Source organism: Giraffa tippelskirchi, chromosome 4 (genome assembly GCF_054371585.1).
Source record: "Giraffa tippelskirchi isolate mGirTip1 chromosome 4, T2T-mGirTip1v1.2.pri, whole genome shotgun sequence".
In the NCBI taxonomy this organism is placed as follows: domain Eukaryota; kingdom Metazoa; phylum Chordata; class Mammalia; order Artiodactyla; family Giraffidae; genus Giraffa; species Giraffa tippelskirchi.
The window spans coordinates 55,768,256-55,795,279 of record NC_137278.1 but is presented as its reverse complement, the minus strand read 5'-3'; the positions used below and the strand labels follow the sequence as shown (position 1 = coordinate 55,795,279).

General features: G+C 43.7%; 1 protein-coding gene, 1 long non-coding RNA gene and 1 pseudogene across 2 annotated transcripts; 2 read left to right on the top strand and 1 right to left on the bottom strand.

Moving 5' to 3' along the window:
• Nucleotides 1-12,736: 12,736 nt before the first annotated feature.
• LOC145546347 (heterogeneous nuclear ribonucleoprotein A3 pseudogene) lies at nt 12,737-13,789 on the top strand (annotated as a pseudogene).
• A 1,479-nt stretch (nt 13,790-15,268) lies between these two features.
• On the bottom strand, nt 15,269-19,654 carry LOC145546348 (uncharacterized). Its single transcript, XR_014082772.1, has 2 exons — nt 19,455-19,654; nt 15,269-18,860 (listed from the first exon to the last, which is right to left on the bottom strand). It is a non-coding gene; the product is annotated as an uncharacterized LOC145546348 (long non-coding RNA).
• On the top strand, nt 19,091-25,860 carry FOXI3 (forkhead box I3). The gene is made up of 2 exons (XM_081592938.1): nt 19,091-19,963; nt 23,163-25,860. Exons 1-2 carry the CDS (start codon nt 19,255-19,257, stop codon nt 23,792-23,794), a joined length of 1,341 nt encoding a protein of 446 aa, XP_081449064.1. The 5' UTR covers nt 19,091-19,254; the 3' UTR covers nt 23,795-25,860.
• The last annotated feature ends 1,164 nt before the right edge of the window (nt 25,861-27,024 follow it).

The following is a 27,024-nucleotide window of genomic DNA, read 5'->3' as shown; positions in this document are numbered from 1 at the left end:
CCTTACCTCTCATCTGGATCAAATCTTTGAATATAAAAAACGGAATTATAAATAAACTAGAAGAAAACATTATTTTATAATCTCAGAATAGGGAAGAACTGAAAGCTATGACATGAAATTTAGAAGACCTTAAAGAAGATATTAACATTTGATGATATAAAAATGACACCTGAATGGTAAAAGACAAAACAAAAACCAAAAAAAATCACTGAAACAAAGTCAAAAGACAATATGAGAAAAAATATTGTAACTCATATTATAGACAAGGGGCTCAGTTTCCCCAAAACAAATGGAGTACTTAGAAATCGATAAGAAAGTTATTAATATCTTAGAGGAAAGTATTATCACAACTCCCACAGATTCAACCTAATCACTTCTCTTTTTTTGCTTGTTTTTCCTTAGCCAGGGGTAATTTGTGGGCAGAAACTCTATTTCTTATGCCTTGTCCAGAACCTGGCACACATCTTTGTCACTTCATTAGGGTTTTGTTTTCCCCCTAAATTATAAAGTTTCGTAAATTATATACTGCATTTGCAACCATTTGGCCACATACTGCCTCCTCTAATAAGGTGAAAGTGAAAGTGAAATTCGTTCAGTCATGTCCAACTCTTTGCAACCCCATGGACTACATAGTCCATGGAATTCTCCAGATTAGAATACTAGAGTGGGTAGCCTTTCCCTTCTCCAAGGGATTGTCCCAACCCAGGGACTGAACCCAGGTCTCCCACATTAAGATTGGTCCAAATAATGCTCTACAAGGGGAAACCTTGTATTTTAATTTTTCTAGGGGACTTCCCTGGTGGTCCACTGGCTAAGACTCCATGCACCCAATGCAGGGGACTCTAGTCAGGGAACTAGATCCCACATGCCACAAGTAAGATCTGGCACAGCCAAATAAAAAAACAATATTAAAAAATTTATCCAGCAGGGAAGTGTCCATTGATCATTACTTTGTGTTTCTGAGCCGTGTCTTATCCATGATCGAAGGCAGTGCACTTCATTCCCAGGTTTATCAATTCAGAAAATTAAAAAAAAAATAGGCAATGATAAAAACTACCGCTTATTGACTGCTTAGTATTTTACACACAATCCTTGGAATGATTTTATTTTTAAAAATAATGTATGTATTTATTTATTTATTTTTGGTTGCACTGGGTCTTGGCTGCTGCACACGGGCTTTCTCTAGTTTCAGATAGTGGGGGCTACTTTTCGTTTTGGTGCATGGACTTCTCATTGCAGTGGCTTCTCTTCTTGTGGAACCCAGGCTCTCTTCTCTTGTTGTGGAGTGTCTGGGCTTCTGAAGTGGCAGCACTGGGACTCAGTAGTTGTGGTTTGTGGGCCCTAGAGCACATAGGCTTCAATAGTTATGGCACATGGGCTTAGTTGTTCTACAGCACGTGGAATCTTCCCCGACCCTGGATCCAACCTGTGTCCCCTGCATTGGCAGGCAGATTCTTATCCACTGGACCACTAGGGAAGTCCTTGGAATGATTTCAGCATTGTCATCTACATCTTATACCTGGGAAAATCAAGATTCAGAGCTTCAAGTAGTTCTTTAACTGATGGTACCACGCTCTAAGCTTAATAAGCTGCTAAGTTGAGACCAGAACTGAGGTCTCTCAGGCTACAGAAACCAGAGAGATGAAACATTCGGCTCTGTCACCAAAAAAGCTTCTGAGGCCCTTCATCAGAGGTTCATGATAGGCTCTGCCTTAGAGGGGCAGATGCAGCTAGCATCCCACAATGACCTGTGCCCTCTGGATTCAAGTTCACTCCATTCTCTCCTCTCAACTCTATTTGGGAGATTTCCTTTCCTTCTAAGACCACCTCTTTTTTTCCCCCCAAATTTATGTAGAAATAGACCCATAGACACAGAAAACAAACTTATAATTACCAAAGGGGAAGGTGAGGAGGGATAAATTAGGAGTTTGGGATTAAAATATACACACTAGTATATTTTCCTGGTGGCTCAGATGGTAAAGAATCTGCTTGCAATGCAGGAGACCCAGGTTTGATCCCTGGGTTGGAAAGATCTCCTGGAGGAGAGCATGGCAATCCACTCCAGTATTCTTGTTTGGAGAATCCCGTGGACAGAGGAGCCTGGTGGGCTATGACGGTCCATAGGGCTGTAAAGAGTTGAACACGACTTGAGCAATTTAGCACTCATATATAAAACAGATGACCAATAAAGACCTGCTATATATATGTAGCTCAGAGACCTATACTCAATATCTTGCAATAACCTATAATGGAAAAAGAGTCTAAAAACAAAGATATATTAATATATGTGTATATTAATTATATGTGTATATTAATATATATGTGTATATTAATGTGTATATTCAGGTATAACTGAATCACTTTGCTGTACATCTGAAACTAACACAACATTGTAAATCAACTATATTCAATAAATTTTTTAAAAAATCACTATATATATATATATATATATATATATACACATATAAACACATTCATATGGAGTGCTCCTGATTACCTGATTATTTCCATATCTTGTATCCCAACTTTGTGCCTATGCTTCTCCACTTCTGAGGGATGATATAGGCACACGCTTGCTAGTTGTAGCTCTTTATGTCATCTCCAAATGGAGATAAGGTCAAGGACTCCTATAATTTGAAAAATAATTTGATTTCTTCTGACAATTCTCTCTGATCTCCCCAACCTGAGAATCATTGCTTTATCACTTAAGTGTACCTATTAAGGAATGTTTGGGACTTTCCTGGTGGTCCAGTGGTTAAGACTTTGAGCTTCCACTGCAGAAGGCACAGGGTTCAGTCCCTGGTCGAGGAACTAAGATCTCACATGCTGTGTGGTGCGGCCAAAATGTTTGTTTTTTTCTAAATTTAAAAATATAAAGGAATGTTTGCCCTCATTTTTAAAGTATTGAATAGGTGAGTATGCCCCCAAATTCCAGTGTGAGGATCAATAGGGGTGGGGGTTAAGAAGTATAGAGCCTGCAGGCATCCTATTATAGAAACTCAGTCTCCATGAGGTGGAGCCAAGGAATCTCCCTTTAACACGCTTCCAGGGTGACTCTGCCACAGGACAAGGAAACAGTGGATGGAAAAAGGTCAGCACGGCTTCTTCAATTTCAGCCCCAGGTGAGTGGATCTAGAGTCCATAGGAAGCCAAAGGATCAAAGTAGTCACCAACACTTTCATCATCATCATCACCCTCCCAAACCATCCACTGAGTGCCTATTATATGAAAGGCAGTTGTTGTTCAGATGCTAAGTTGTGTCTGACTCTTTGTGACCCCATGGAATGCAGCATGCCAGGCTCCTCTGTCCTTCACTGTCTCAAGAGTTTGCTCAAATTCATATCCATTGAGTCAGTGATGCCATCTAACCATCTCATCCTCTGTCACCCCCTTCTCCTCATGCCCTCAATCTTTCCCAGGAATAGGGTCTTTTCCAATGAGTTGGCTCTTTGTATTAGGTGGCCAAAGTATTGGAGCTTCAGCTTCAACATCAGTCCTTCCAATTAATATACAGGGTTGATTTCCTTTAGGATTGACTCATTTCAGTTCAGTTATCAGTTCAGTCACTCAATCGTGTCCGATTCTTTGCAACCCCATGAACCACAGCACGGCAGGCCTCCCTGTCCATCACCAACTCCCAGAGTCTACCCAAACCCATGTCCATTGAGTCGGTGATGCCATCTAACCATCTCATCCTCTGTTGTCCCCTTCTCCTCCTGCCCTCAATCTTTCCCAGCATCAGGGTCTTTTCAAATGAGTCAGCTCTTCGCATCAGGTGGCCAAAGTATTGGAGTTTCAGCTTCAACATCGGTCCTTCCAGTGAACACCCACGACTGATCTCCTTTAGGATGGACTGGTTGGATCTCCTTGCAGTCCAAGGGACTCCCAAGAGTCTTCTCCAACACCACAGTTCGAAAGCATCAATTCTTCTGTGCTCAGCTCTCTTTATAGTCCAACTCTCACATCCATACATGACTACTGGAAAAACCATAACCTTGACTAGACGGACCTTTGTTGACAAAGTAATGTCTCCGCTTTTCAATATGCTGTCTAGGTTGGTCATAACTTTCCTCCAAGGAGTAAGCGTCTTTTAATTTCATGGCTTCAATCACCATCTGCAGTGATTTTGGAGCCCCCCAAAATAATGTCAGCCACTGTTTCCACTGTTTCCCCATCTATTTGCCATGAAGTGATGGGACCGGAGGCCATGATCTTAGTTTTCTGAATGTTGAGCTTTAAGTCAACTTTTTCACTCTCCTCTTTCACTTTCATCAGAAGCTCTTTAGTTCTTCTTCACTTTCTGCCATAAGGGTGGTGTCAGCTGCATATGTGAGGTTATTGATATTTCTCCCAGCAATCTTGATTCCAGCTTGTGCTTCCTCCAGCCCAGTATTTCTCATGATGTACTCTGCGTATAAGTTAAATAAGCAGGGTGACAATATACAGCCTTGACGTACTCCTTTTCCTATTTGGAACTAGTCTGTTGTTCCATGTCCAGTTCTAACTGTTGCTTCCTGAGCTGCATGCAGGTTTCTCAAGAGGCAGATCAGGTGGTCCAGTATTCCCATCTCCTTCAGAATTTCACATCCATGCGATCCCAGGGACTGTCAAGGGTCTTCTCCAGCACTACAATTTGAAAGCATCAATTCTTCAGTCTGAGACTTCTTTATGGCAATTACCAACCTCAAAAAGTACAAGCAAAGCAAACGGCCCTAGGATAGAAAGCCTATGGGAACTGTAATTAGAAGAGTGAATCTGGGTTCAATTGGAGGTTGGTTAAGAAGAGGCGTAGTAAGTCAGTAAAATATATCTGATCCAAAGGTTTTATACATAATGGAATCTAGCAAACTGAGGAAGCCACTGATATTACAAATCCAGCTCATCTTTGTGTATTTGTCAGACACAGGCTGAATTAAGGCCATGGTTACATCTTGACCTGTATACTTATACATCTAAAGAAGAGAACTGGGTTTTACATTTATTGACCAGGGACTTCCCTGGTGGTCCAGGGTAAACAATCTGCCCTTCCACCACAGGGGCATGGGTTCAATCCCTGGTTGCTTGGGAAGATCTTGCATGCTGCACAGAGCAGCCAAAAAATAAATAAAATAAGATAAATATACTTAAATTTATTGACCAGTTCATGGCAAACCATGATAAAGCTTGGGAGCGATGCATTGGGAAAAGCTTGGAGGGTTCTAGGACTGTGCTAGTTAACAAGTGAATAGACTCCCTTCAGATTGTCTCCCCAAACTCCCAAAACTATTCATCTTGTGTACACTGGGGAACTCTCAGCCACAAGAAATAGGCAGGAAGATTCCAGGAGGCAATTAAAATTGTCAAATATATTAGGCACAGGCTTCCCTGGTGGCTCAGACAGTAAAGAATCCGCTTGCAATGTGGGAAACCCTGGGTTGGGACTGGAGAAGGGAATAGCTACCCACTCCAGCATTTTGGCCTGTATAAATCCATGGATAGAGGAGCCTGGTGGGCTACAGACCATGGGGTTGCAAAGACTCGGACACGACTGAGCAACTTTCAATTTTCATTAGACATAGATCACTACAGTCTCAACCTTTTGAGACTGAAAGACACAGGCTGAAGCTCCACTCTTGTCTTTTTAAGATAGGAGAAGAATTAAGTCTTTCTAGAAGAAAATTCTATCTTCATGGACATCATATGCATGATTGGGTAAGGATTTGCAAATTAGCATATCTTTAGATAAGTTTTCCTCATTTGAAAGCCTAATTTATCCTTAAAGGACAAGCTTGTTTCAGAATTCCCAAGCCAGATAAACTGACCTTGGGAATTATAAACTCATAGTCTGGGTCCCCTGGGTCTCTTGGTCATCTGGGTGGGAAAATTCTCATCATTTGAAGCTACATGGAAGCAGAAATTTATAGTTTATAAAGTTTGTCTGGAGCCAGAATCAGGGTCTATCATGCTCAATAAGTATTTCTTGAATTCATACATGAGCCTGTTTATAAACTTATCCAAAATACTTGCTGAAAGCATTTTGCAGGGATGAAGAAACATTTGTCAGTGTTGATAAAAAGGATTTTATAAGCATAATCCAACAGTGGTCAGAGCCCAGGAAATTGTTTCTCTATTCCTTTTTGGATTATGCCTTCACAAATTTATAATAGATTCTAACAATTACTTCAGATGGCTTCTTAAATCAAACATTTTTGAATATAAGTTAGCCAAACCTATCAAATGGATCAATTAAATACCATTTTCCATTCCCATGCTAACACATGTAAGCTGCAATTCTTCATGCTGGCTAAAAAAAATTCAAAAAACAGAATTTGTTTTATTAATGTAAAACAAGTGTGGTGTTTAATGTAGGGTGCTAGCATGCTTAATTGTGTCTGACTCTTTGCAACTCTTTGGACTGTAACCAACAAAGCTCCTCTGTCCATGGAATTTTTCAGGCAAGAATACTGAAGTGGGTAGTCATTTCCTCCTCCAGGGCATCTTCCTGACTCAGGGATGGAATCTGAGTCTCCTGTGTCTCCTGCATTGCAGGCAGATTATTTACCTACTGAGCCTTCAGGGAAGCCCTACTAATATATGCTGCTGCTGCTGCTAAGTCACTTCAGTCGTGTCCGACTCTGTGCGGCCCCATAGACGGTAGCCCACCAGGCTCCCCCGTCCTGGGATTCTCCAGGCAAGAACACTGGAGTGGGTTGCCATTTCCTTCTCCAATGCATGAAAGTGAAAAGTGAAAGTGAAGTCGCTCAGTCGTGTCCGACTCTTCGTGACCCCATGGACTGCAGCCTACCAGGCTTCTCCATCCATGGGATTTTCCAGACAAGAGTACTAGAGTGGGTTGCTATTGCCTTCTCCTACTAATATATAATTTTATTTATTTATTTTTAATTGGAGGGTAATTGCTTTACAATGCTGTGTTGGTTTCTGCCGTACAACAACACGAATCAACCACAATCATAGATATATATATAGAGAGATATAAATAGGTATCTTTCCTCTTAAACCTCCCTCCCTTTAATTTTTTTTCTTTTTTTTTTCTTTTTTTTTCCTTTAATTTTTTAAAGTTGAAGTATAGTTAATTTACAATGTTCCATTTATTTATTTATTTTACAGTGTTGTTCTTAATATTGATTTAAAAATAAACATCATTAAACTGAATATCACTTTGCTACTAAACTGATCATAAGTCATGCTGTTCTTTTTACTGAGGCATTTATTTTCAGGTTTCAATCTTTGCTAATGGAATTAAGTTTACAGTTACTTATATTATATTATTCATGTTTTTATTTTTAATCTTTTTGAAATTTATCATTATTGAAGGCAACAATTTTTTCAGCAATATTAATGAACAAAATTAAATTGTGTACCTTCTATCTATGTCTGTGATATATAAATCATACAATCATAATAATCATATAATTGTCATATGATCATATAATTAAGTATATATATGTACATACTTAGTAATAATGCTGTATGGTTTTCCTTCCAAACAATGAAATTTAAAAGTTGAATCAATTAAAAGAAAATATTAATAATTATCATAAGCGGGTTAGAATCATGAAGAGGACATCAGAAGGGCTAGATTTAGTGGAAACACTGAGAGCAGAGCCAGCATGGAGTAGAGGCCAGGCTGGCGAACAAGATGAGCTGCCTCTCCTTGGATCACCTACACCATGCTATGGAGGTTACACTTTATCCTAAGAGCAGTGGGAACCACTAAAGAGTTAAAATCAGTGTCATGATGACATTTGCTCTTGTATTAATATAAAATTATTATGGGGTAGAGAGAGGATTAGAAGTGACAAAAAGAGCCAGGGAGGTCAGTTAGGAGCCAACTGCAAAAATCCAAGGGAGGGATGATGGTGGTCTGACTCTTGGTGTTGCCAGCAGGATAAAAAGAGTTAAGAACTGCCATGGCCTGACTTGGTCCTGAGGTAGAAGAATCTCTGGTTCTTGACTTAGACAACTGGGTCAATGGGGGGAAGGAGGACTCATCACGGGAATATGGAGAAGTAGATTTTAAGAGGATAATGATGAGATGCTTAGATATGTATTGAAGGTGACTTGTATGAAAATGAAGAGGAAATAAATATTCAGTAGGAGCTGGTGACTGGGCCAGGATCTCATATGAACTGGATGGGAGTTGCTGTTGTTGTTCAGCTGCTAAGTTGTGTCTGACTCTTTGCGTCCCCATGGACTGCAGCACACCGGGCCTCCCTGTCCCTCACAGGGAGTTACCAGCACTTAATCTTTCTTTTGCAATGGATAAAATCCTACCTGTGTGTGTTTGCTAGGGCTGCCAAAGTACTGGGTTGGCCAAAAAGGTCGTTTGGGTTTTTCCATATGATGGTACAGCAAAACCCAAATGAACTTTTTGGCCAACACAATACAGACTGAGTGGTTTCAACCACAGAAATTTATTTCTTCATAGTTCTGGGTGTTAGACGTCCAAGACCAAAGTGTCAGTGGGGTTGGTCACCTCTGAAGGCTTCTATCCTGGGCTTAGATGACTGTCTTCTCCCTATTTTCCCATGGTCTTTCCTTTGCATGTGTGTGTCTGTATCCTAATCTCTTCTCATAAAGACTTTAGTCATTTTGGATTAGGGCTCCCTTGTCCTAAGAACCTAATTCACCTTAATTACCTCTGTAATAACCTTTTCTCCAAATAGTCACATTCTGAGGTATAAGGAGGTAGAAAGTCAAGATTGTTGTTTGGGGGGAATGCAATGCAGCCCGTAATGTCACATCTTAACTTGTTAAATCAAAATGGAAATGTGTTGGCTAACGAAAACAGGAAGTTCAAAAGGATGAAGGAAGATTCTGAATAAAGGGATTCAAATTTCGGATCCAGGACATGTCTTCATTCCTGTCATTCAGCTTTACATGATGTCACCTGCAGCGTCACAGTACCAACAATGGTCATTTCAGGACCACATCTTCTGTACAGGAACCAAGACTTGTGAAGAAAGGAACTTTTTCCTGATAATCCCAAGAGAAATCCTGAAGATGATCTTAAGTGACCTTTTTTTTTTTAACTTTTATTTGGTATTAGAGTATAGCCAATTAACAATGTTGTCATAATTTCAGGTGAACAAGGAAGGGACTCAGCCATACATATACATGTATCCATTCTCCTGCAAACTCCCGTCCCTTCCAGTCTGCCACAGAACATTGAGAAGAGTCCCATGTGCTATACAGCAGGTCCCTGCTGGTTATCCATTTTAAATATAGCAGTGTGTACATGTCCATCTCAAACTTCCTAATTATTCCTTCATCCCAACCTTCCCTCTGGCAACCATAAATTCATTCTCTATGTCCATGAGTTTGTTTCTGATTTGTCAATTCATTTGTATCATTTCTTTTTAGATTCCACATATAAGGGATGTCATATGATATTTCTCCTTCTCTGACTTAAGTGACCTATCTTAAATCATTCACCCACCTCAAACAAATCACTGGTGTAGGAAACAGTAACTCTGGGCAAGGGCCAAGTCTGAGTCTCCAGTTTTTCCCTGTCCAGTGGCCAATGCCACACAATTCTTACAAGTTGGCAAGTATGGCTCTTCCTTACAGAACTATTAAACAGGCAGTAACAACTGTAATGAACCGTTACAACTAAAGCCACAGGAGTGGATATGGCAGCCCATGAAGAATGTGTGGGAGGAAAAGAGGACTGAATTAGGAACCTGAAGGGGAAAAAACAATACTCAAAGAATGAGATGAGAAATAGACAGACATCCTTTAGGTAAATGCAGAAGATAAAGGCAGAAATCCAGGACAGAGTGTTATCATAGATGCCAACAGAAGAGATAATTTTAACAAAGAAACCACCATTTGCAACACCTGGGGGTGAAAATTAATATCTTTAATCACAAAGAGCTCAGACACATCCATTTTTTAAAAAAGAGACAAATGGGCAAAAGGTCAGAACAGGAAGTTCACAAAATGAAAAAATTAACATGACATGTGACTAGGTATTCATTCATCAAGGAAAACAAACTGAAACACGTTTGAGATATCCTTCTGTGCTTTTAAGCTCAGTAAATAAAAAGACTTGAACACATCCAGCTTTAGCAAAAGGGAAGGAAAATAAGCATCCAAAATGAACCTGCTGGTGGTATAAACTGGGGCATCCTCTTGAAGAACCATTTGTCAGAATCAAATGTTTGAAGGTATGTACTCTTTGACCCAGAAAATCCCAGCTAGAAATTTACTTGTTGTGGTTGCTCAGTCGCTAAGTCCTGTCCCACACTTAGTGACCCCATGGACTGCAGCACGCCAGGCTTCCCTGTCCTTCACTATCTCCTGGAGTTTGCTCAAACTCATGTCCATTGAGTCACTCATGACATCCAACCATCTCATCCTCTGTCTATCCCTTCTCCTTATGCCCTCAATCTCTGTAAGCATCAGGGTCTTTTCTAATGAGTTGGCTTTTCACATCAGGTGGCCAAAGTATTGGAGCTTTAGTCCTTCCAATGAATATTCAGGATTCATTTCCTTTAGGATTCACTGGTTTGATCTCCTTGCAGTCCAAGGGACTTTCAAGAATCTTCCCCAGCACCACAATTCAAAAGCATCAATTCTTCAGTGCTTAGTCTTCTTTATGGGCCAACTCTCACATCCATACATGACTACTAGAAAAACCATGCTTTGACTATAAGGATCTTTATTAGCTAAATAATGCCTCTGCTTTTAAGCCATTTTCTTTAAAAGAGGTAGTTGTAAGATCCATCTAAAGTAGGTTAAATTCAAAATATTGCCTAACAAATATGGAGGGACACCACCAAATTAAAACAGACACAGTCTGTAAACCATTCTTACAAAACAATACTGGTGGGTCCTCACTGAACATCTCATGAAGGGGAACACCAGGAGGACAAAATGAGGTAGACATTTGGACATATGGGCTGCTTTGGAAAGTTCTCCAAAACATATTAATGGAAGTAAAAGGTGCAGAGCTATGTGAATGGCATGAAGTCTGCTTTAAAGGCATGTATCTGTGCAGGTTAAGTACCTCCAAACATTTTCTGGAGGAAAGCATAAGAAACTGATAGAGGATAGGAGGTTGAAGGGGTGAGACTTCTAATTTCCATTTTACATCATTTAATGCATTTTAACTTTTTAATTTCTTTAAGCAACAAACAATAATTGAGCATGCACCAATGACAGGCACTGAACCAGCCACTGGGGAAATACTGGAGGAGGCAATTAATGATGAGGCTTCCCTGGTGGCTCAGTTGGTAAAGAATCCCCCTGCAACACAGGAGACCCAGCTTCAATCCCTGGGTTGGGAGAAAGAAATGGCAACTCACTCCAGTATTCTTGCCTGGAAAATTCCATGGACAGAGCAGTCTAGTGGGCTCCAGTCCATGGGGTCACAAAGAGTCAGAAACAACTGAGTGTCTGAGCATGGCATATATAATTATTGCCGAGGGCTCCCAGCCTGGGCTTTGTGGCTTGACTGCCTGGCTCTGAATCAGCTTTGAATCTTGGCTGCACACTTAGAAATTACTTAACTTCTCTCTCTGAGGCTTCATCTGTAGAATGCAGACTGACAGTTCTTATCTCACAGAATTGCTCTTAGAAGTAAATGAGATAACGCATGTAAGATGCTCAGCACAATGCCAGGCATTTAGTACGTGTCTCCTTAATTGTAAGCACTCAAAAAAAGTGAGCCACAGAGTCACAGAGACACAGTCCCCAGCCTCAAAGAACACTCAGTATAGTGAGAGGCTGAACTGGAGATGAGGAACTGGTTATTAGAAATGAGGGTCCTGAGAATTGGATGAGCCTACCAAGCTGATGCTGAAGCCATCCAGCAAGACAGGAGGGCTGGAGGGCATTTGTGCCCTGAGGAGGGAGGAGTTGGGGGAAAAGTAGCCTCAGGGCACCATGGGAGGATCCCGGGGAGCCAGGATGCTTTCAGAGCACAGAGAGACACTATCAGGCAAGTTTTCCTAGGAGAGCCGAAGACACTCTGGGAGCAGGTCTGGAGCAAAGGAAGGGTCTGAGAAGTTAGCTGAGGAAGCTCAAGAATGGGGCTAATCAGCTAGAGCCAGAGGCCAGTGAAGCATTCCAGAGGACAGGGGAGGGGAGAGCGAAGCACTGGGAAGAGGTGTAAGGTTCAAGCAGGCGGTGATGTATTAGTAACTTTGTTAAAGGATTTGTTGGATCACCATGGTTTGGGCTGATAATTTGTTCTCTTATTCTTCTGGACTAAGTACACAGAACTTCGGTGGCATCCTCAGAGGTTTCAGCCCACAAGAATCCCAAGCAGTCATCCTTTTTGCTAGGCATCCTGTGCCTAATGTTGGCAGTGGGAAGAGTGCCATAAGCCTTGGAGGTCAGCTGGCCTATGGCCAGGTAGTCCCTGCTTCTGAGCCTCCCTGCGCTTGATTTTTGCACCCTGCCCCCGGTATTTGGGCTTCCCAGGTGGCAGCAGTTGTAAAGAATCCTCCTGCCAATACAGGAGATGTAGGAGATGTGGGTTTGATCCTTGGATCAAGAAGATCCTGGAGGGGGAAATGGCCACTCACTCCAGTATTCTTGCATGGAAAATTCCATAGACAGAGGAGCTAGCGGACTATGGTCCACGGGGTCACAAAGAGTCAGACCCAATGAGTGACTGAGCATACACACACCCCTGTATTTGCAGTTCATTCCAGTCTTCTTTGACTCCCAGGTGGCTGAGTAGGGGGACCAGCAGGGGCAACTTGGCCAAGGTTAACATGAACAGCTTATGTTTATTGGTGGTCTGAGCTTTGAAACTACAGACGATAGCTTAAGAGAACATTTTGAGGAATGGGGCACACTTACAGATTGTGTGGTGATGAGAGACCCCCAAACAAAACGTTCCAGGGGCTTTGGTTTTGTGACTTACTCTTGTGTTGAAGAAGTGGATGCAGCAATGTGTGCTCGACCACACAAGGTTGATGGGTGTGTGGTGGAACCAAAGAGAGCTGTTTCTAGAGAGGATTCTGTAAAGCCTGGTGCCCATCTAACAGTGACGAAAATTTTTGTTGGTGGTATTAAAGAAGATACAGAAGAATATAATTTGAGAGACTACTTTGAAAAGTATGGCAAGATTGAAACCACAGAAGTTATGAAAGACAGAGTGGGAAAAAGAGAGTATTTGCTTTTGTAACTTTTGATGATCATAATACAGTTGATAAAATTGTTGTTCAGAAATACTATTAATGGGCATAATTGTGAAGTGAAAAAGGCCCTTTCTAAACAAGAGATGCAATCTGCTGGATCACAAAGAGGTCGTGGAGGTGGATCTGGCAACTTTATGGGTCGTGGAAGAAACTTTGGAGGTGGTGGAGGTAACTTTGGCCGTGGTGGAAACTTTGGTGGAAGAGGAATCTATGGTGGTGGAGGTGGTGGCAGCAGAAGGAGTTACGGAGGAGGTGATGGTGGATATAGTGGATTTGGAGGTGATGGTGGCAACTATGGCAGTGGTCCTGGTTATAGTAGTAGAAGAGGTTACAGTGGTGGTGGACTAGGATACGGAAACCAAGGTGGTGGATATAGTGGCAGTGGTGGAGGATATGATGGTTACAATGAAGGAGGAAATTTTGGAGGTAACTATGGTGGTGGTGGAAACTATAATGATTTTGGAAATTATAGTGGACAACAGCAATCAAATTATGGACCCATGAAAGGGGGTAGTTTTGGTGGAAGAAGCTCAGGCAGTCCCTATGGTGGTGGTTATGGATCTGGTGGTGGAAGTGGTGGATATGGTAGCAGAAGGTTCTAAAAACTCAGAAGAAAAGGGCTACAGTTCTTAGCAGGAGAGAAAGCGAGGAGTTGTCAGGAAAGCTGCAGGTTACTTTGAGACAGTCGTCCCAAATGTGTTAGAGGAACTGTAAAAATCTGCCACAGAAGGAACGATGATCCATAGTCAGAAAAGTTACTGCAGCTTAAACAGGAAATCCTTCTTGTTCAGGACTGTCATAGCCACAGTTTGCAAAAAGTGCAGCTATTGATTAACCCAATGTAGTGTCAATTAGATGTACATTACTGAGGTCTTCTATCTGTTGTAGCTTTGTCTTTTTCTTTTCATTACATCAGGTATATTGCCCTGTAAATTGTGGTAGTGGTACCAGGAATAAAAAATTAAGGAATGTTTAACTTTTCAAAAAAAAAAACATGAACAGCTTACAGGGAAATGTGATCTTAGAAAAGAAAACAGATGCTAAGTTGGTGAAAAACCTGCTCTCCTAGAGGAAAAGAGCAGCCTCAGTTTCCCATCAGCTCTTAGATTCAGTAAGTAGAGCCTAAATGTTTGTTAAAAACTGATGGACAGCACCTCTGACTTCTGCTGCATCTGCAGTGAGGGACTTGGTGGGGGGACAGAGGCTCTTCAGTGTGCTCCTCATTAATGACACTGCTGCTGCTGCTGCTGCTAAGTCGCTTCAGTCGTGTCCGACTCTGTGCGACCCCAAAGACGGCAGCCCATCAGGCTCTGCTGTCCCTGGGATTCTCCAGGCAAGAACACTGGAGTGGGTTGCCATTTCCTTTTCCAGTGCATGAAAGGGAAAAGTGAAAGTGAAGTCGCTCAGTTGTGTCCGACTCTTACCGACCCCATGGACTGTAGCCTACCAGGCTCCTCCGTCCATGGGATTTTCCAGGCAAGAGTACTGGAGTGGGGTGCCTGGAGTCAGTCGCTGTTCCCTTCTCCAGGGATCTTCCCTACCCAGGGAGCCACAAGGGAAACCCCCAAAGGAGAACCAATTAAGTGGTTAGCAGTTAGAAAAAGTAAGGAATGAGGTGGTGGGTCCAGCTCCCACAGATGGCAACATCTTTTCTTCAATAATCCATCCTTTCTTCACCAGAAAAATCTTACATATTTTAGCCTATGTGGTAGTTATTCTTACTTCATTTTCCCCCAAACTGTATTCTTTGATTACAATGAGTTTCCCCACTTTCTTTTAATTTTTTAATAGCTGCTAAGTCTTTAATTGGGCTTCCCAGGTGGTTCAGTGGTAAAGAACCCACCTGCCAATGCAGGAGACATGTGTTCAATCCTTGGATCAGGAAGATCTCCTGGAGAAAGAAACGGCAACCCACTCCAGTATTCTTGCCTGGGAAATCCCATGGACAGAGGAGCCTGGTGGGCTACAGTCCGTGGGGTCACCAAGAGTCAGACACAATTGAGCAACTGAACAACAATAACCAGACATCTCTAATTACTTTTTGCATTAAAAATTGACAACAATCAATATTCCCTATTGATGAGGTACAAACATTGTGTGTGTGCTTGGGTGTATTTTCTTTTTTTCATTTGGGGTATAGTTGCTTTAAAATATTGTCTTAGTTTCTGCTGTATATATATAGCTGATTCAGTTCTTGCCTTCTCTTCTCACCTCCTCTTGTTCCTTTTTCATCTCTACTTGCACCAGAGTTTGGTTTTTATTTTACAGTGACTTCTTGTTTCATCAAGGCTAAATGTCTTACATCTTATTGAAGACAAAAAAAAGCGGGTATTTTTAAAAATATTTTCCATTACTCTAGTAAATCATTTTCAGAGTTGGACTTTTCTGTATACCTGAGTAATGCTTCTATTCTTTTTAGTTATAGAAAAATTTTCCAGGCCCCAGGGTTCCATTTTGGATGTCTGGTTTGTGTCTGTGTGTGTTTACTAATCCTTGAATGGGCTTATTTATATTCCAACATGACATTTGTAAGTAGTCATTCCTTAATTTAAGAGGTATGAATTTTTCCAAAGTTGATATTTGTTTACCTTCTGGTGGGCAAAGTGTTCCAAAAACTGAATTACATATAACGATTTGTCTTCAAAGGGCCTCTGATTTATGAAAAATTAAGACAGATATACTAACTATAGTGAAAGGCAGAAAGCCAGGTAGGGGACATCGGTAGAATTCATTTCTGCTTGTGGCCTTTTTCATAGATGATACAAAGTAAACCATGATACTGAGATTGAGAAGGACTGACTCTGTGCACAGTTCAATGTTGTTCTAAGTTGCAACTATGGGACTTCCCTGGTGGTCCAGTGGGTAAGACTCCAAGCTCCCAATGCAGGGGGCCTGGGTACAATCCCTGGTCTGGGAACTAGGTCCCCCATGCATGCACAAGGAAGATCCTGTGAGCCACAACTAAGACCCAGCACAGCAAAAACATATAAATAAGTTGCAGCTATCAGGAATTAAGAGCACCGAGGCTATTTCCAATTTATATTACCTTTTTCTTCCTCAGTAAATGCGGAAATGGATAAGGAAATGGCAACCCACTCTAGTATTCTCGCCTGGGAAATCCCATGGACAGAGAAGCCTGGCAAGCTACAGTCCATAGGGTCACAGAGCTAGATCCAACTAAACAACAACAAAAATATGGACAAATACTAGCAAATGCCATAGTGCCAACATTTCTATGCTATAAATCAATGAGTGTATAGAATTTTACATGTTATTACAGTATTTGTTAAAAATGACTACATTCCATTGTAAATTACTGTTGTTGCACCAGGAAGCATCAAGAATGTTACCAAATGTCAGTGGAAAATAAATGAGATTTTCTTCAGGTTGAATAGTTTCCCAAAATGTTTTATTTTCCAGTGATGAAAACACGCAACATCTGCCTTTGTTTTACACTATTTTACACCAGTATAGGTACATTGATCAATTGCCTCAACTAGATTCTTTTGTGAAAAGGCAATTGAACAAAACATTATTACAGGAAACTTGCATTTTATGCCTACGTTTTACTCTATTTGCTTTTGTGTTTTTTTTTTCAAGTGTACCAAATGTTTTAAAAATTTGTTTAAAATTCCCTGTGGCTCAGTCAGTGGTAAAGAATCCATCTGCCAATGCAGGAGACACAGGAGACTCGGGTTCCATCCCTGAGTTGGGAAGATCCCTTGGAGGCGGAAATGGCAATCCTCTCCAGTATTCTTGCCTGAAAAATCCCATGGGCTGGGGAGCCTGGCGGGCTACAGTCCATGGGGTCGTAAATAATCAGACAGGACTGAGCAACTGAGTACACACACACGGATTTAAGATATTATTTTAATTTTGACGTCAAAAACCAAGACTGTGACCAATGATAGTCTTAAGCTTAGCTAATTAATATGTGATTTAAAAACAAATAGAAAAAACTATGATATCCAAACCCTTAGCGGGGGGTGAACTGTTCACTTCACAGGTCCCTATCTGGATATATGCTGTAACAGAGCAAACAGCCGCTAGGTGGCTCCATTAATTTAATAAAATTAAAGTCGGGAAAAGATAATGTATAGTCAAGGAACAAAATAAATATCTCTTGTAAGCAGAACCTTTAACCAAAGCAAGAAACAATGATCTTTAATCATGGCCTCTCACTCAGAATAATCTGGAATATAGGGTTAAGAGTTAAACTAAAAAATAATCTGCAAGACTGCAAAGTATGTATGGGTAATCAATTTGCTAAAGAAAATTATATTCTTAAGGACATCAATTACTAAAGGAGAGATGGTTTCAAATCTTTCCTAATTTATTGCCATCTAGTTTGCCATCTTTTCTTTTGAACTTTCTCTCTCTATTTTTTTGTTTAAACTTAAGGAAAAAAATATTAAATTTGAGCATTTATTAAGTTACTAAAAATCGCTTTCCAATTTCTTGACTTACAGCTGTCATCCTTATTAACATCCCAAGAAAAATGACAAAACAACTTCATCTGGGCTATTTGGGAAGGAAAACAAAAGCACTGTGCTTACCTAAACTAACTCAAAATACAACTAAGGCAAACACTACTCCATTCTATACCATTTGCAAGGAAATTGAAAGAAATTGTGACAAGAATTCCTTCCCGGGTTCACAAAAGACCAGAAAAAAATGTTACATTTGAAGTGTGAGTTGCCTTTTAGGTATCCAAATTGGCTAAAGATCTCTGGATTTTATTTTTTAAGAAGTGCTATAACAGAAGACGATCATTCTCCTGAAAGCACATAAGGAACTGTCACAAAAATAAATGCGGGGTGGTGAGGGAGGTTGGTTCCGAATTATTAAATATTCTGAACCGTCGGTCTGCAATTGACAAATAGAAACAAAATTTTTTTTTCCTCTCCCCTCTCCCTTATATGAGAATCTCAAACCTGTCACCGCTTAAGAAAATATTTAGAAGTTAATTTAACCGTAAAAGAAACAAATTTCTTATCGTTCAGAGTCAATAAATAATGATGGCATGGCACTTGGAGTCTCCACAGTATTTTGCTGGTTTTGTTTGTTTTTCCAGGCAGGAGCTGCATTAGAAAACTTAACGAAAGTAGAGGACAAGTCGTCTGCCGTAATTCGTTGAGACCGTTTTCTGTAAACGAGCGCTTCTAGCACAGTTTAAATTACAATTGGCTTTAAAATGCTAATTCCGAACCCACTTATTTAAATGTCTTTGAAAACGTTTACCCTTCTGTTTTCGAAAACAACAAATCCCACCAAAAGTTTGCGCAAACTGGACCTAAAATGCACATGTTTCCCGGATAGGAACGAACCCATCGCTATGTTTAGAGAAATTAAAAAACCGATTTCAGTCCTTCCCTTCAAAGAATTCCCTAGAACAAGGGGACGCACCAAGAATGCTCCTTAATATCTACGGTGTACCTCCAAAGACTTGTAAATCGCGTCTATTATTCTCGACTGGGAGCCGACCAGTCGAGACCGGACGTGAATCCTGCAACTGATCACAAAAGATGTAGAGGCTCCAGGTCGAAATATCAAAGGTTGGGGAGGGCGGGGGGGGGGGGGCTAGGGGTGGCAGGCAGGTGGGCTGAGCGGCCACCCAGAGTTAACTCACAGACTTTTTAGAACAGTCGGACCGTCCTGCAGATTTTCTCTTTGCTTTGATATTCGTTATTTTATTTCGTTCTTGTGCTGAGGACACAATGGTTAGGAGTGGGGAACTGGTTGCTTGAATCTCGGAGGCGCCGGCCTCCCCCGGGCTTCCCCGGTTCTTCCCGGCCTCCCTCCGTTCCACCCCGGCCCGGAGAGGAGGGGTTGCAGCGGCGGGGCAGGCGCGGCGGGCGGCCCGAGGTTTCCGCGCTCTGGGCCGGGATGCGCGCGCGGGCAGGTGGGGCGTGGCGGGGGCGTGGAGAGCCGGGGCCCGCGGGTAGCAGCCCAGCCCCGGGACCAGCCCGGGAGGAGCCGCGCCGCCGACGGTTATAAGAGGCCGGCTTGTCGGCGCTCCGCGCTCACCCATCAGTCCCCGCCCCTCCTCGCCGAAGACAGGAGTCGCCGAGCCAGGGCCGCAGGGTTGGCCCCCAAAGGGATGCTCTTGCCCGAGCGGCGAGGTCAGCCCCGCTCGCCCCTCGCCTCCGCCGCTGCGCCGCGCCAGCCGACGGCCGCCGACATGGCTCTCTACTGCGGGGACAACTTCGGCGTGTACTCGCAGCCCGGCCTGCCCTCGACCGCTGCCGCCGCCGCCGCCCCGGGCGCCCCCGCACCCGCCCGGGCGCCCTACGGACTCACCGACTACGCCGCGCCGCCGGCCGCCGCCGCCAACCCCTACCTGTGGCTCAACGGGCCGGCCGTGGGCGGTCCCCCAGCCGCCGCCGCGTACCTGGGCGCCCCCCCGCCGCCGCCGCCGCCCCCGGGGGGCGCGCCGGGACCCTTCCTGCAGCCGCCGACCGCCGCCGGCACCTTCGCCTGCGCTCAGCGGCCCTTCGCGCAGCCCGCGCCCGCCGCGCCCGCCTCACCCGCCGGGCCCGCGGCGCCCGGGGAGCTGGGCTGGCTGTCCATGGCCAGCCGCGAGGACCTGATGAAGATGGTGCGGCCGCCCTACTCGTACTCGGCGCTCATCGCCATGGCCATCCAGAGCGCGCCCGAACGCAAGCTCACGCTCAGCCACATCTACCAGTTCGTGGCCGACAGCTTCCCCTTCTACCAGCGCAGCAAGGCCGGCTGGCAGAACTCCATCCGCCACAACCTGTCTCTCAACGACTGCTTCAAGAAGGTGCCCCGCGACGAGGACGACCCAGGTGAGGGCGAACAGATACTTCCCGGCCGGTCCCTTACCCACACCCGCCCCCCACTACGCCCACCCCGCAACTCACGCACACGCAGAGGCAGGCCAGGGTGGGATAAAGGTAAAAAGCCTGAATCCTTAAGCCGAAAGTCACTCCTGAGTGGTGTTCCTTAGGCGGTTGGAAGGGAAGGTCGCGTTACCGGTAAACGGATTAGGAATAAAACACGGGTGGGCTCTCAGATAAAGGATGGCTGTAAACAGATTCAGATAAGCCGAGAATCCCATCACATTTCAGGAGAGTGAGGTGGGGAGAGGCCGGGAGTTGGTACCCGCTGTACGTAGATGAGTTTCGAACCTTATCTGTTTAGAAATGTAAAAATGGAAACCTCCAATGTGCTTCGTGCGAATCTAAGCCCCGGAGGTGGGGAGGGCTGGGTGATAGCGGTTTGTTAGTGGTTTCCCTCTTAGCTGAGGAATGAGGTGAAGAAAAGCTCAAAAATGACAGAAACAGATTCTTACTGGAGGTTTTCGGAAGGAGCTCAGGACTAGGGGCGTGGGGTGAGAATCAGGTTAGGGAAAAGAGAAAAGTGTTTCGTTGCTTCTACAGCAGGAGTCCCCAACCTCTGGGATCTAATGCCTGATGATCTGAGGGGAAGTCGATGTAATAATAATAGAAATAACTAAGCTAAGTTGCTTCACTCGTGTCCGACTCTGTGCGACCCCATAGACGGCAGCCCATCAGGCTCCCCCGTCTCTGGGATTCTCCAGGCAAGAACACTGGAGTGGGTTGCCATTTCCTTCTCCAATGCGCGAAAGTGAAAAGTGAAATAAAGTGCACAATAAAAGTAATGCACCTAGACTCCTCCTCCCCCCCAACCATCCCTTGCCCCCTTCGTTGGTGGAAAATATTGTCTTGCAAGAGACCAGCCCCTGGTGCAGAAATGGCTAAGGATCAGTGAGGAATACAGGATTCTGTGTAAATTATGTAAATGCTCTGAAGTAGTTGTGTTGTTGTTCAGTTGCTCAGTCATGTCCAACTCTTTGCAACCCCATGGACTGCAGCACTCCAGGCCTCTCTGTCCTTCACCATCTCCCAGAGCTTGCTCAAACTCATGTCCAATGAGTAGGTGATGCCATCCAACCATCTCATCCTCTGTCATCCCCTTCTCCTCCTGTCTTCAATCTTTCCCAGCATCAGGGTCTTTTCTAATGAGTTGGCTGTTCGCATCAAATGCCAAAGTATCAGAGCTTCAGCTTCAGCATCAGTCCTTCCAGTGAAGAGCAGTGCTTTCCAGTTGAAATGCTGCGCAAACCACACATGGTTGAAAAATTGTCTAGTAGCCATGTGAAAAAAAGTAAAAAGATGGTGAGAATTTATTTTTTAAAGTAACCTAAAATGTCGTTTCAACATGTAACACATGTAAGAAATTATCCATGAGCTAATTACATTATTCTTTTGGTACTAAGTCTTCAAAATCCTATATATATGTTTTATACCATAGCTCACTTGGTATGAACCACTTTTCAAGTGTCCAGCAGCCACGTGTGGCTAGTGGTTACTTGCATACAGCTCTCCAAGATGCATCTGCCAGATTTGGCCTCTAAATCACCTGAGGTGATCCTGTCAATTGTCACGTACACTCCTAGACTTTCTAAAAAGGTCAGGGATCTCAAGTCAGTGTCTTGTCAAAGCTTTTGGTAGCAAGGTGACACAATATAAATATTCTGGTAGGAGTAGGTATGATTGGTTGTTTAGATGGTAGTTAAGTGAATTAAATTTTTGTTCTGCAACTATTTGCAGAAAATGTGTTGGTGGAGGTAGTGGATGTGGAGGGGTGTGTGGTAGTGGTTAAGAATGCTTGAGTCTAGAGATAGCCTGCTTATATCCTGGCCCTACCACTGCTAACTGGGCTTCCCAGGTGGTACAGTGGTGAAAGAATCAGCCTGCCAATGCAGTAGATAGACGTAGGTTTGATCCCTGGGTCGGAAAGATCCCCTGGAGAAGGAAAAGGCACTCCAGTATTCTTGCCTGAGAAATCCCATGCCCTGAGGAGCCTGGCGGGCTACAGTCCACGGGGTCACAAAGAGTCAGACGGGACTGAGCAACTAAGCACGCACACACTGTCACTAACTGGGAAAATGACAGGTTGCTGACCAATCTGCACCTCAGTTTCCCCATCTGAAGAATGGAGGCGATGATATCACCCGTCTCCAAAGAGCCATGAGGAGTAACTAGAGTTATCGATGTGAAGAACTCACTACAAGATAAGTGCTTTACGGTATTTGCAAATGCCAAAGATTCTTTTTACCAGAAGTGATGAGAGCCGTTGGGAGAAAAAAAATCCTCGAAGATGACAGATCTTTTTTACTTCCACTGTGCTAGATAGTGAGGGAGTTTTTCTAAGCAGAAGACTAGCATTGCTTGCATTATATAGGGCCCTGGTCTCTGAGATCGGCCTGGTGGAGGAAAAGCTGGGAAGACATGCAAGGGTGCCTCTCGCCCAAGGTGAAGAACGGGTGTGGAGCTTCCTTGTACTTCCAAAAGATGCCATCCAAGGTGTGTTTAAAACAGTCAACTGCCCAGTAATAACTTGTCGTTTCTGTTGGACAAGGCAAAGGGTTGGGTATTGGAGGTTGCATTTTTCCAGTGGAGTATTTTTTCGGGGCAAATATTATACCCTTTCAGCAAATGATAATGATAATAGATACCTTTTTCTTTTCACTGCTCACTGTGTATGGCTTCTTTGCGGAGATCTATCATTTACCCCTCACGGCCAACCTGTGAGGTGAGTACTGTTCTTATCCCTATTTTTATAGATAAACAGAGGCTCAAGTTCAAGTAGTGTCATCTCCCCCAAAAGGATGAATTTAAACAACGGAGTGGATTGAGCATCTCTGTCAGGTTTCATGAGAGCTTGCCTCCCTCATCTCAGACCCAAAGCTGGGCATGTGGGGCTTCCCTGCTGGCTCAGTGGTAAAGAATCCGCCAGCCAATACCAGAGGCTCGGGCTTGATCCCTGGGTCGGGAAGATCCCCTGGAGAAGGAAATGGCAACCCACTCCAGTATTTCTGCCTGGAGAATCCCGTGGACAGAGGAGTCTGGCAGGGCTACAGTCCATGCAGTTGTCCAAAAATCGGACATGACTTAGTGACTGAATGATAGCATGGGCATGTACACCTCCTCCTCTAACCCATCTTTCTCATCTTTGCAGGGAAAGGTAATTACTGGACCCTGGATCCAAACTGTGAGAAGATGTTTGACAACGGGAACTTCCGTCGAAAGCGAAAGCGCCGTTCAGAAGCCAGCAGCAACCCCTCGGTGGCTGTGGGGACCTCGAAATCAGAAGAAGGACTCTCCCCGGGACTGGGGTCTGGAGTGGGTGGAAAGCCAGACGGAGACAGTGCCCCTGCATCGTTGAGACCCTCCCAGTCCCCAGAGCCTCCTGAGGACACCAAGAGTACTGCCTCCTCACCGGGAGTGTCCATGCTTTCCTCCACCCCTTGCCTGAACAGCTTCTTCAGCAGCCTCAGCACCCTAAGCGTCGGTGGCAGTGGGAGCACGCAGCGGGCACTCCCTGGCAGCCGCCCCCTAGGGATCCAGGGGCCCCAGGTGCCCTCAGGTGGCGTGTTTCCCCCCAGCTCCATCCCAGAGCCCTCTTCAGACCCCTTGCAGCTGAGTCACAGCTCCAGCAGCAGCAGCAGCAGCAGCAGCCAGAGATCTTCCTACTACAGCCCCTTCCCCGCCAGCACCAGCGGGGCCCCGAGCAGCCCCTTTGGCAGCCCTTTCTACAACTTCAGCATGGTCAACAGCCTCATCTACCCTCGGGAGGGCTCCGAGGTATAGAGCCCCAATTCCCAGACTCAACTGTTGCACACCTGAGATCTCATGAAAATGTAGATCTCCAGGCAGTAGGTCTGGGGCAGGAACTGAGATTGCATTTTCTCCAGAGTTCCCAGCAAGGTCCACTGACCACACTTGCAACAGCCTGTGGATGCAAACTTTTTCTTTACTCGGCAAGCTTTCTCTGGATAAAGGGCCTCTCTGGAGAGAAATCCAGTCCAGTCTGTCCTGGGATGGTACCCGAGAGCCCTGTGAGGGCAGGGACCATGTCTGTCTGTTCATCACTGTGTATCAGGGTCACAGCGTCCAGTGGGCACAGACTTCAGCTGCAAAACCAAGTGAATGAAGTTACTGGGTCAGAAAAAGTAACAGTTGGCACTGGAAGCAGCAGGGAATGGTTGGGACCGACCAGCTGCAGGCTGCTGTGGGCAGCTGGTCTTCTCTGCCTGGCAGCATTCTGTATTTTTCTAGATAAGTCAGAGACCTGCATTTTTCCAGGAAACCTCCATTTGTCCTCTTTGTGGCTAATGGAAAGTTTTTCAAATACTGTGCTAGAAAGCACCACAAATCCTTGAGCTCTCTACCCAGCTCACAGATCACCTCTATTTATGCTTAGTGTCAGGGATGCGTCAGACATGAATAGTGATAGAAATGCCCAGACACACCCTATGTGCCAGGCATTGTTCTAGACACTTAACCATTTATTAGTTCATTTAATCCTCACAACAACCTTGGGACAAAGGTATTGTTACTCCCCCTCATTTTCTGTATGATGGCAGTGAACTGCCAAGATGTTAGGTCCACACAGATAGTAAGTCATGAAGCCTGGATCTAGTTTTTTGATTTTTTTGTTTTTGTATGTGTGTGTTTAGTTTTCTGTTTTGTTTTGTTTTTTGGCTGCACTGTGTGCCTTGTGGGACCTCAGTTCCCCGATCAGGGATTGAACCCAGGCCACAGCAGAGAAAACACCAAATCCTAATCACTAGACCACCAGGGAACTCTCACTATGATCCAGCTTTAAGGCAGTCTGCCTCCAGAGTCTGTGCTTGTAATCTTTGTGTTCTGGGCCCTGAAAAACAAAGGCATTAACGTGCATAGGCAGATGTGGTGTCTAAGGAGTAGGAATGAGCTAGGTTTCATCTGACCAAAGATTCTGGCTGAAATCAGTATCACTTGGGACGTTCTGAGCAGCAAGGATGGACACCAGCTCTTCCTTACTTTTGCTGCCCTATTTCTGAGGTCTGTGGTGACCATCCTAGTTAACTGGTATCCTGTCTCTTTTAGCATATGTCCTGGGTTTTTCATCTTTGAAACAAAGTTTTAGTATTCTATTAAAAATAGTTTTTAAATGGAATTTTTATTTTTAAAAGAAAACATTTGTGATCAAAAAATTTTTTAATGTAATATATTTTAACACTCCCTTTTACTTCTCAGGAGGTGTCATCATTTGAATAGTTTTTATGGTCACCGTCTTGGTGTCCAACAGAATGTCTGTATGTGGCAGACACTCAGCCACAGTTTGAACTTATCCAAAAAGTGTTAATGCAGATAGTGTGATTTTATTGGAATAGTGATGCATTAAGATGAAGTTAATGTCCTGTGAATTACCCTTGTACCATGTTGTTTGGTCTTTGATGGGAACATAGCTGGTTTTTAATTTTTTTAGGAAAAGGAACACAAATTAATTGTAAAAAATTGTTAACTTTCCCCTGTATATTAGTTGAGATTCACAGCATTATTGTTAAATTGGAAGTTTGAAATAATACATATAGAAAATTATTTTTTTAAAAAATAGTCTATTGAGGTATAAATAACATCAACATTACTCTTTTTAAATATTATACAGGAAGACAACCAAAGAAACTACCTACCCTCATACTGTGTGTACAAAAAACCCACTTTCTATGGATATTTTTGTATGTGAAAATTGTATGGACTTTTATAAATATTTCTAACGCAATTCTATATTTGTAAATTAATTTATAATGTGAACTGGGACAATTTTTTTTTTTCCCCCAAGAAAGCACACTGCATGCTGGAAATCACATAAAATAAACTTTAAGTGGGATGACTTCTGGCTCCTATTTAGGCATCTTGTTTTCCTGTCTTTAACTTCTTTCTATAAAGGAATAGAGCTGTAAGCAGCATGGCACAGAAACTGCTACCGGATTTTTGTGTGTTGAGAGAGCAAGCAATTGATTTTTTTTTTTCTTTTATAAAATTTTATTTATTCTTAACACCAAAAGCATTTTCCATTGGGGTATAGCTGATTAACAATGTTGTGATAATTTCAGGTGAACAGCGAAGGGACTCAATTATACATATACATGTATCGATTTTCCCCCGATCTCAATTCTTTATTGGACTTGTTCTACCTGCCCACATCCTAAGGGACTGGAATGAAACAATTCTGGAGGATCTCTAGACATGAGCATCTTGTTTGTATTTTAACAGAGTAATGTTTCTGTCTAGTTCAGCTGGTAAAGAATCCTCCTGGAATGCAGGAGACCCCTGGTTGATTCCTAGGTCAGGAATGGCAACCCACTCCAGTATTCTTGGGCTTCCCTCCCTGATGGCTCAGCTGGTAAAGAATCCACCTGGAATGCGGGAGACCTGGGTTGGGAAGATCCCCTGGAGGAGGGCATGACAACCCACTCCAGTATTCTTGTCTGGAGAATCCCATGGAGGACAGAGGAGCCTGACGGGTTACAGTCCTTGGGGTCGCAAAGAGTCAGGGACGACTGAGCAACTAACACACAACAAGACCTCTCCAGCTGGCAACACTCCTCAGGGGGAACTCTGGCTTTCAGTGCTGTGGTCCTTATAGAGGGTACAGGCAGCCCATCGTCTCCAAGGAAGTAGCTAGGAAACTTGAATTTGGCCCCAACTAGAAAAAACCTGAAAGATAAGGTTTCTAGCCTAGGGGTTTCCCATCATGAGCAGTGTAGATATTTGGAGCTGGATAATCCACTGTAGAAGCTGCCCTGTGCATTACAGAATGTTTAGTAGCAGGCTGGAAGCACTTCCCCTCTTCATTCCCCGAACAGACACACCGCCCCAACCTTCCCAGCCCCTGCTCCCAGGCCCAGAGACATTGACAAATGTCCCGGGGTGGGGGGTGGGGGGGCACAAATTTAGATATGATTGAGAGCCACTGATCTAGACCAGCACCCTCCTAATTTGCCAATAAGGAGATGGAGCTCCGTCACTCCCCCACACAGAATCCTTAATAG